The 10,658-nt window shown below is 44.2% G+C and overlaps 2 protein-coding genes across 2 annotated transcripts; one reads left to right on the top strand and one right to left on the bottom strand.

The window, feature by feature from the left end:
* The first annotated feature begins 3,401 nt into the window (after positions 1-3,401).
* msmp1 (microseminoprotein, prostate associated 1) lies at positions 3,402-5,137 on the top strand. The gene is made up of 3 exons (XM_069723250.1): positions 3,402-3,742; positions 3,826-3,934; positions 4,580-5,137. The coding sequence occupies exons 1-3, from the start codon at positions 3,430-3,432 to the stop codon at positions 4,749-4,751; spliced, it is 594 nt and encodes a 197-aa protein (XP_069579351.1). The 5' UTR covers positions 3,402-3,429; the 3' UTR covers positions 4,752-5,137.
* A 92-nt stretch (positions 5,138-5,229) lies between these two features.
* Positions 5,230-10,498, bottom strand: rgp1 (GP1 homolog, RAB6A GEF complex partner 1). Its single transcript, XM_069723249.1, has 8 exons — positions 10,291-10,498; positions 8,244-8,377; positions 7,989-8,072; positions 7,635-7,784; positions 7,295-7,441; positions 7,054-7,181; positions 6,591-6,768; positions 5,230-5,820 (listed from the first exon to the last, which is right to left on the bottom strand). The coding sequence occupies exons 1-8, from the start codon at positions 10,404-10,406 to the stop codon at positions 5,597-5,599; spliced, it is 1,161 nt and encodes a 386-aa protein (XP_069579350.1). The 5' UTR covers positions 10,407-10,498; the 3' UTR covers positions 5,230-5,596.
* Between the last annotated feature and the right edge of the window lie 160 nt (positions 10,499-10,658).

Raw genomic sequence — 10,658 nt, 5'->3', positions numbered from 1 at the left:
TGACAGGTGCACCACCAGGCTGGCTTCCATAAGTTGAATGGAAGTCATACTTATAGCATGTCGAGCAAAATATGACTTTTTTTTCCATATTTTAGCCAACCTACTATAGTATGACTTTTTTATGACTTTTTGGAGTATGACCTTTTTCTGAACTGACATGCACCAAGTTACTTCTCACTGTGAGGCAACTCAACCAGTACACAATGAAAAAATAAAAAGTCTCTTTTGGACTTTTTTTTTTTACCTTTGGTTTGTGGCTTACCCTTACAGGGACTCGCCTTAGGAGGTCTCGCCCTCCGTGAACCTCGTGTGTTACCTCGGCGGGTAAACGTGAACCTCGTGTGTTACCTCGGCGGGTAAACCTTGAACCATGTGTGTTACCTCGGCGGGTAAACCGTGAACCTCGTGTGTTACCTCGGCGGGTAAACCTTGAACCATGTGTGTTGTGTTACCTCGGCGGGTAAACCTTGAACCATGTGTGTTGTGTTACCTCGGCGGGGCTCGAACCCGTGTCTTCATGAGGTCGTTTCCAGCTGGGAGTCGGCGTCGTAGACCGTGGGACCATCTTCGGTGGCGGAGAATGAGTCGTGGCAGGAGAAAGTGTACCACGGAGTTCACTCAACAGGTAAAAGATTCTACTTCACCAATGGTTCAGATTCCACTTGTTGATGGTGATTCAACTTTTAGTGAAGTTGAAATGTTTGGATAAATTGAAAAAGTTTTGCATTCACTACCCATTACAGGAAGATATGTAATATCAATGCAGACCCCCTTGAAAACACGGGGAAAAGACTTGAAAAGACTGAGAGACGACAACACTGACAGGTGCACCACTATGCTGGCTTCCATAAGTTGAATGGAAGTCATACTTATAGCATGTCGAGCAAAATATGATTTTTTTTTTTCCATATTTTAGCCAACCTAATATAGTATGACTTTTTGGACGACATTAAAGAAGTATGAATTTTTCGTGCTATTTCTGACAACATGCTCGAAGTATGACTTCCGTTCAAGTTTTATCAGGTAACACAATGATGCAGTTGTCAGTGTTGTCATCTCACAGTCTAAAGGTCAGGGGTTCGATCCCCATCGGGGACTTTCTACGTGGACTTAACACCAACCACTGCACCATTGATCGCTCTTCCATAACATGTTTCAAAGTAATATTAGTCATAAAGGCAGCAAAATGGTGAAGTTCTAAGCCAGTGTTGTCATCTCACAATCAGGAGGTTCTGAGTTCAATGGGGGGTCTGGATCTTAGTTTGGAGGATTGTATGTTCTTGCTTAAATATAATGTTCACGGGTCACGGGGGGGCTGGAGCCTATCATATTGGGTGAAGGCAGGCTCCACCCTGGACAGGTCGCCATTCCAACACAGAGACAGACGGAAACAAGGACAGTGATTTATACAAGTTGGCCCGTGAAGACCGATAAAGAGTGAACTGGAAAACCTTCACTGAACAGAGGAGGTGGTCTGAGACACTTATCAGAGATCCCCACAAAGGGAGATTCACATCTTAACAACAACAAAGACAAATCCTTTCCGTTATCATGGCCTTCAGGACCGCAGGGGGCTGACGGGGTCCCACAAGAACCTAAAACAGGGAACTCCTTTCCAGTTTGTCATTTTGGATGAGAGACAAAACATCTTCAAGAAAGTAAAAAAAAGAAAGAAAAAGAAGCCAAGTTGCCTTCGAATAAAACTTTAGATACTTACACTAAACAATAATATAAAAAAATGTTTTCTATCTGTTTTCTATATGAAAGATTTCAATTAATACAACCAGTCCGTTTGTTTAAAGGTTAAAGAGGACGGTGATGTCATGGCGACGGCCTCGTGAATCACCCCAATTAAAGACTCGCTTGTCGCCAATTAAGTGCACATCCGTGAAGAGCAACAGGCGTGTGACAGGAAAATCCTCATCGTTGGTTCTGACGAGGTCATCGGCGCTGACGACAACACGGCGGTCCGATCCGGTCGTATGGGACCCGCAGAGGTCAGCAGAGGTCAGCGCCGCCCGGTCTGGAAGAACACGACCCTCTAAAATACCCTCCATCCCCTCAAACACTGCATATATAAACTCAAAGGGAGTAGACAGCAGGCCTTTATATTTATATACATTATCTTATAGCAGATATATTATATTCACCTGTTGGTTTATAATAAGGACAACTTGAACTGCAGGAACTGAAGCTGCCTGAGAGGAAACTGTGAGTCATAGATGGAGAGGATGAAGGAGCATCCCAGCTGATCGGACCCATCATCACTCTCAGTGAGACTGTCACTGAGGGGACGTAAAGCGCCGTGTTACGAGGCCCCGGGGCCCCCGAGACCGGCCGGAGACGAGCTTTCCTACGATCTCCACCTCGGCCGTCAGATAGAGAACAAGTGGAAGAAGATGAGCTCATGTTCTGCTGGCGGACGGACGGACGGACTGAAGTCAGGTCGGATCAACGTCTTCGTTTCTGACATTTGGTTCTTTGTTCGTGGATGAAGTGACACGAAGACGAAGAAACAAACACGTCTGCACGACGGACGTTAAACTGACACGTGTTTGAAGGCCGATTCTGTTACTGATGTGATGGGATGAATCATTTTGTCCCAATTAAATGCACAAATTCATTTTTAGCAAAACACCTTTTCTGATAAAAAAAAAAAAAAAGACGTCCGGTTAAAAAAGTTCTGAAAAAAATTAAAGTGCAAAAAAAAATTCTTGACAGTTGAGCTTGAAAGTTTATTAATAAACTTTGAATTTGTCAGTTTGACAAAAATGTTGTCAATTTGATTGTTGTTTTTTTTTCAACCGTTTTCATCCATGTAAGATGTACGTAAGATATTGGATGTAACTCAGTAACATGGAGCTTGTTTTAGGAATTTTTGGCCAGATTTATTTAACATTTTCTGATTATTTAATCTATACACAGTTCTATGTTTTACACTCTTTATGATAAACTGAAGTCCTGATAAGTAATTTAGTGACAGTATGTGTTTGTAATATTGTACAGGAGCATAAAAATGGGTGAGAAATGAGAAACCGACATGAATGATGTCCAGATGTGTTGGTTGCAGAGAGCCGGCGTGCCGTCGGTCCAGCTGGAGTCCAGGAAGCTTCAGATCAACGGCAGCACCTGGTGGAGGTTTTATGTTTATTCACTATTGTTCTGTTTGTCTGTTCAGATGATTTCACATGAAGCCGTCGGAGCTGAAAGCCTCGCATCATCAAATCTCCATATTTCATTTATTTACTGGAGTGTTGTCACAGATGAATATTTCTAAATGTGTTTCACGTGTTCAGCTGCTCTTCCAAACCGAAGCAGAGGTTGACTGGTGATGAATCACGTTCCTCCTCCTCCTCCTCCTCCTCCTCCTCCTCTTCTTCCCTCTCTTAGTCATTGATGTGTCATCCTTTCTACCACTTTTAGAGGTTCATGCCCACTGATGCGCAGCGAGGTGATCTCCTCCTCCTCCTCCTCCCAGTGGATGGCATCTCCGACACCTTCCACGGCCAGGGCTGCGACCACATGATGGTGATGACCCCACCCCCCCCCCCCACCTCCCGCCGTGGTCCTGAACCCTCCGGATGTATAAATGAGGGAACAGAAGGAGAAGAGGAGCCATCCAGCAGAGAGCAGATGAAGATGGAGCTGACGGGGGTTTTCTGGGTGTTTGCAGCTGCAGTGTTTCTGTTGTGGAGCGCCGGCGGCTCTGCTGCACCCACCGAGTGCCACTTCAACTCCAGAGGTGAGATCAGATCCCACGATAACAAAACCTCACGTCCCGTCGTCATCTCCGTTCTTTCAACTTCTTTTGCCGTGTCGGTGCAGCTCTGTGCGAGTTCGAGGGGCGGCACTTCTCTCTGGGGGAAACCTGGATGGACGCCGCCTGCATGCAGTGCACCTGTCTGCACCCCATCGGCGTCGGCTGCTGCGAGATGTGAGTACCTGGAGAGGCTTCGGTGTCCAGACAGTCTGAGACTCCAGGAAGTCTGAGAGGACATCAATTTGTCTTGATGGGAGTATTTGGGTGAAATTAGGAGTTGTGGGAAAAATATTTAATGAAAGTAGAGATTATAGTAGAAATCATTTATTTATGGTATTACAAGTAAAAGTATGCAGACTGGATCCTGTTTTTTTTTTACATTTTTGTATTATTACTTATATAAATAGAATTTAACATCGGAGTTGTTGATGTTCAGCTAAAGCTCTCCAACTACTTTATTACTGAATAGATGTTTTAAAATGTATCTTGAATCATATTTTAGAAGCTGATCATGTTTTTGTTTATTTTTATATTTGTTGTGTAACTAGTAACTATATCTGCAAAAGAAGTTGATTTAAAGCCTGAAGTCAAGATCATTTTTATGTTTTTATTAAAGCAACTTCCTTAAAAATGCTGTTAAGGTTTAACTGTTTTAGAAAATCAACTTCACAGCCGACGTGAGAAAATGATGGTTGATGTTCCTTCAAGTGTACGACTGAGACGCTGCTGTATTCTGAGTTCAGAGCCAACATGTCACAGAATGAAGCAGAAAGTAAAGAGACATGTTTGAGCGACGTCGTTACCTCCGTGTGTGTCCAGGGTTCAGCGGCCGGTGGACTTCCCCGCCTGGTGTGAAGTACGAGTCGAACCGGCGACCTGCAAAGCGTTTCTGGTCCAGACGGCCGACCGCCGCCTGCCCTGCTCGCCCGGCAGCGCCGGCGAGGACCCGAGCCACGGATCCCTCCAGCTGCAGCAACAGCTGGAGGGCTGAAGAGCCGCTGTGGAGCTTCGACTCACTACAGTTAAATATCAGCAGACTTCTTTAACACATATCGAACACATAAACAGCATCTGTAACTTTCAGGTTGTAAAATCAATGTCGTAAATGTGAGGTACATATTTACCTGTGAAAATATATACAAGTAAAACTGCAGTATTTTCTACCCAATGAGGTACATTAACACATTTACATAAAGCTTATTTTTAATGTTAGATATCACAATAAACTGTTAAAGTTTATCCTAAAGTTTTATTTGCTAAAGACCATTTAAATGGTTTTTTTTTCAATGTCTTGAGGGATTTTTATACCAAACTAAATGCCTTTTTTTTTAATTCATCCAATTGTAAATATAAGCCAGTACATACATATATTAATATATATTTCTATTGGTTTTGACCTGTTCTCTGCTGTAACTCATTTATAACCATCAAATAAAATTCTTCTTTACTAAATAAAAAAAAAGTGACAATTCCAGGTCACACTTTTAATCGTCTCTTGTAGTTCTTACATCTCACGCTGGAAGAAAAGCAGTCGGACAGAAACAAACTTCTCAGGTAATAAACTGTGATTTCATAAAATAAAAAGGAGTCCAACATGAAATAAATACAGAGATGAAGAAGAACCACAGAACTGTGATCTTCAACAAGGAAGATGTTCATAATTCGGTTAGAAAGCAGCTGACAAAAAGAAAAAACATCCAGTTGGCTGCAGACGTTGTTTCCACACACACACACACACACACACACACACACACACACACACACACACACACACACACACACACACACACACACACACACACACACACACACACACACACACACACACACACACAGTCAGATGTTAATGCTGTTGGAGCCTGTAAACTGGGACATGTAGGACGCCAGCGCCGGGTTGGTGGGCAACACTTTGATTGGCAGATTCCAGCTGAAGGTGTCCACGTTGACATGCTCCGCCCCGGCCCAAACCGTGACCTCCGATTGGTTCAGCAGAACAGTGGGCGGCTCCATCGGCTCCCGGGCGGTGACGAATTCAAAGTGCAGGCGCCACCTCAGCGTCACTGAAGAGAACGAATGACACGGAAACCTCTGATTCTCTGATCATTGTGAGCTTGATACACTGAAAAACATCAAAATATAACTTCTTTAATTTTGTCAATAAAAACTAAAAACAAAAACCATAATCAAACATAAATGTTAACATCTTTAAAAACAGATGTTTATCTGGTAATAAATGAGATGTCTGAGTCCTTGAATGTGACTTTAGTGTAAATAAAAGTGACATTATTTATAGTTTTTGTGTACGTCTCACCTTTAGACAAAATTGATGCAACTACATCGAAATTAAAATAACTTGTTTTTTTTCTTAGAAATTAATAGTTATATTTAATTCATTATGCACTTATAAAATAAAAAACGGTGTGTGTCATATCAATGACGTCTCACATTTTTGGGGGATTCTGTATTTCTGTTTTCGTGCCGTCGGTTTTCTTTCTTGACTTTTGCCGGCACGTCGCTGTTTCTCAGTGTTTATATTTGAAAAATGTTCCACGTTTAAGTGTGAATAATTTCTATTAACATTTAGTCTAACAATAGCTGAGAAAACGTTGTATTAACCGTCTCTTTTCAGTCGGTCAAAATGTTTGAAGGATGCTGATCTACGAGTCACTGAAAGTAAAAATGGAATATTTAAGGACTAAATTTAACCGACAAGTGCATTTTTAAAAACTAGAAAAAATTGCAAAAAGTATCACAATAGATTAAAAAAAATTTTTTTTTAAGTAAGTAGCTGATGTTAAATATGACATGTTTCATCTCCGTGGTGACTGACTGATGTCCGTGCTGAAGCCGGGCGTGACGTTGAGGGGGATGGGGAGGGAGAAGTGGCTGGAGGCCGTGTGGAGGCAGGACTCCATGTGGCGGCCGTGTCCGGTCACGCTGACGGCCTGACCGGGTCGCCGCTGGTACTGCTGCTGGATCTCCTCCTCGCTCTGAAGGCTCACTGAATACTGGACACACACACACACACACACACACACACACACACACACACACACACACACACACACACACACAGACACACACACACACACACACACACACACACACACACAGACACACACACACACACAGACACACACACACACAGACACACACACACACACACACACACACACACACACACACACACACACACACACACACACACACACACACACACACACACACACACACACACGGTGTCACAGGAAGTTCACACAGTGATGTAAACAGAGCCGTGGACAGAGACCGACCTGCAGGCAGGGAATGTCTCCCTCGGAGAAGTTGAAGGTACCGATGATGTCCTCCCCGAGTCGGTACACCGTCTTGAAGATGCAGAGCTTCGCCACTTTCCCGCGCATGTTGGTGATATTAAACATGTCTGGAGGAACACAGGTGAGATGTGGACACGTGAATGGAATAACTGTGGAAAATATTAATCAGAAAAAATAAACTACTGCATGAAATGATGTCGTGGTTTAAAGAAACACTGACGGGGGCAACGTCTGGAGGTGGTGACCATCAGCATGTCCAGCGCTCGCTCCAGAGACCGAGCATCCCGGCGGCTCGCCTCCTCCTCCTCCAGGAACGGGTTGGAGGGGGAAACCTCCTCATCCTGGGGGAACGGAGGCTCCGGCATACCTGCAGGTTCGACAGGAAACGATGCACGGCGAGATCAAAAGGTTGAAATACTCCTGGAACTACATTTTCTTAATTTCCTCAGTAAAACGTAAAATAAAATCCCTTTCACTGTCTTCAAAAACATTTCTGGTCTCACTTGCCTAAATGGCCAAAAGGCAGGAAAGTGACGGTCGAAGTCCAAATTGTGTCTCACCTTGCAGAACCAGCACTCTGAAGGGAACCCGGAGCAGTTTGATGGGCGAGTTGACCCGCTGGCAGCCGATGGTCAGTTTGTAAACGTACTTCACCGCCTGACCGCGGAAACTCGGAGGCCCGTCGACGGGCACCAGCTCGCTGTACGAGTCTGTGGGAGAGTTGTGATGTCACAAAGAAATGTCTCGTCTGTTTACAAATACTGTCGTAAAAATGATTAAAAAACACAACATGCGAATAACTTAAGATTTGTTATGACCAAAAGGTTTTCATGTGTCGGTTTTATGACAAACATTGAAAGATTAGATTATTTTAGATTTCTTTTTTTTTTTTAATGGATCTTAAACCAACATACAAGTTTTACTCTCTCCAGGGTCGAGGCGCAGATCACAGAATAATATCTTGGGTGGCGTGTCCAGCACACACTGCCCTCGTTCTCCTGCAGAAGGACAGAGGACATTCGAGGTGTATTACTTGTGAAATATAAGGCTGATAAAATGTGGACAACAATATCCACATAGTCATAAAAGTTGTATTTCAATTTGCAGCAAAATCTATCTGTGTTTTTGTAAAACATTTCTTGATTTTCGTCCATATCGTTCCTCCTCACCTCGGCTGGGGATCAGCACCGTGTCGCTCTCCGCCTGGACGTCCTGCTTGTTGCCGTGAGCCGGCAGGGCGACCCGGTTCTCACTGGCGTGAAACTGACAGTGGATCTGAGCGCTCGCCCACGCCAGCATCTCACTGGGACACGGGGAGAAAATCAGGGTTACACTTCACAGAGGGACCGATTGAATAATTGATCCAAGTGTCCTGCATCACATGTTCACAGTCAATGTGGAGTTAGAGACAAATGAAATGATCCTTTCACACATCAACAGGAACTAATTCTCTACATTTAAAGTTGTGAAACAGCACAAACGTCGTCTTTTTCTGGGTTTAAAATTTACATCAGAGTAAAATGATGTAATTGTTCTGACTGTTCTATAAAGTGCCTTTAACCCAATAATCATTACATCCACATTACTGATGATTATTTATTAAAAAATCTCTCAAATATTCTGTGAAAGCACCAATAATCACCCCACAATAGAGTGATCAGGGCTTTTGAGGAAAAAATACCGTGATATTTGATTTTGTTCATACGGCTGTTAACACATCACATCGATGTTATTATTAACGATGCAGATAATTCTGTGATAGCTGACATACTTTTGCCCTTGTTCAGATATGTCCTTTAGATATTAACCTATATTAAATTGAAAATTTCAGAGAAAGAGACTGTGCAGTTGTGTTTTAAATGTGGAGCAAAGGGAGTGAGAGGGAGTAAAGGGAGTAAAGGGAGTGAGAGGGAGTAAAGGGAGTAAAGGGAGTGAGAGGGAGTAAAGGGAGTAAAGGGAGTGAGAGGGAGTAAAGGGAGTGAGAGGGGGTAAAGGGAGTAAAGGGAGTGAGAGGGAGTAAAGGGAGTAAAGGGAGTGAGAGGGAGTAAAGGGAGTGAGAGGGAGGGAGTGAGAGGGGGTAAAGGGAGTAAAGGGAGTGAGAGGGAGTAAAGGGAGTAAAGGGAGTGAGAGGGAGTAAAGGGAGTAAAGGGAGTGAGAGGGAGTAAAGGGAGTGAGAGGGAGTAAAGGGAGTAAGAGGGAGTAAGAGGGAGTAAAGGGAGTGAGAGGGAGTAAAGGGAGTAAAGGGAGTGAGAGGGAGTAAAGGGAGTGAGAGGGAGTAAAGGGAGTGAGAGGGGGTAAAGGGAGTAAAGGGAGTGAGAGGGAGTAAAGGGAGTAAAGGGAGTGAGAGGGAGTAAAGGGAGTGAGAGGGAGTGAGAGGGAGTAAAGGGAGTGAGAGGGAGTAAAGGGAGTAAAGGGAGTGAGAGGGAGTAAAGGGAGTAAAGGGAGTGAGAGGGAGTAAAGGGAGTGAGAGGGGGTAAAGGGAGTAAAGGGAGTGAGAGGGAGTAAAGGGGGAGTAAAGGGAGTAAAGGGAGTGAGAGGGAGTAAAGGGAGTAAAGGGAGTGAGAGGGAGTAAAGGGAGTAAGAGGGAGTGAGAGGGAGTAAAGGGATATATATATATATGAGTTAGGTGGAGTTAGATGGAGTTAGATGGAGTTGGGTGGAGTTAGATGGAGTTGGGTGGAGTTAGATGGAGTTAGGTGGAGTTAGGTGGAGTTGGTTGGCGTTAGATGAAGTTAGGTGGAGTTAGATGGAGTTAGGTGGAGTTAGATGAGTTAGATGGAGTTAGGTGGAGTTAGATGGAGTTAGATGCAGTTAGGTGGAGTTAGGTGGAGTTAGGTGGAGTTAGATGGAGTTAGGTGGAGTTAGATGAGTTAGGTGGAGTTAGATGGAGTTAGGTGGAGTTAGGTGGAGTTAGATGGAGTTAGGTGAGTTAGGTGGAGTTAGATGGAGTTAGGTGGAGTTAGATGGAGTTAGATGGAGTTAGGTGGAGTTAGATGGAGTTAGGTGAGTTAGATGGAGTTAGGTGGAGTTAGATGGAGTTAGGTGGAGTTAGGTGGAGTTAGATGAGTTAGGTGGAGTTAGATGGAGTTAGGTGAGTTAGATGGAGTTAGGTGGAGTTAGATGGAGTTAGGTGGAGTTAGGTGGAGTTAGATGAGTTAGGTGGAGTTAGATGGAGTTAGGTGGAGTTAGATGGAGTTAGGTGGAGAGAGCTGCTACCTGCTGGCTGACGTGGAGAGGTGAGACATCGGGTTGGTGAAGGTAATGAGACACTCCATGAGCTCCCCGGCCAGGAGCACGGGGCCCCGGGCCATGGAGGCCACCACCTCGATCATCTGCAGCAGGACGAGCCAACAACGACCCGTAACAACAAACTGCTCCACCTGAACTACGTCAGTGTTCAAAGAAACGGGTTCGTTGTTTCAGCTGGTCGGACACAGAAGTGAACTTGTTTGCTTCATGGCCGTTTTAAAAGGAGCTTTAAATACATAAAGTGGCCTCAAGCGACCTTTGAAGTCCAGAGAAGTCAGCGTCGGTACTCAAAGTGAACCAACACGAACTTCTCCCAGAAAACACCGAAGAGTCCA

The sequence above is a fragment of the Brachyistius frenatus genome, unplaced genomic scaffold (genome assembly GCF_029030835.1).
Source record: "Brachyistius frenatus isolate BFR_SWC_R1_liver_20210118 unplaced genomic scaffold, ASM2903083v1 Contig_321, whole genome shotgun sequence".
NCBI lineage: Eukaryota > Metazoa > Chordata > Actinopteri > Embiotocidae > Brachyistius > Brachyistius frenatus.
This window is presented reverse-complemented; position numbering and strand designations above follow the sequence as displayed.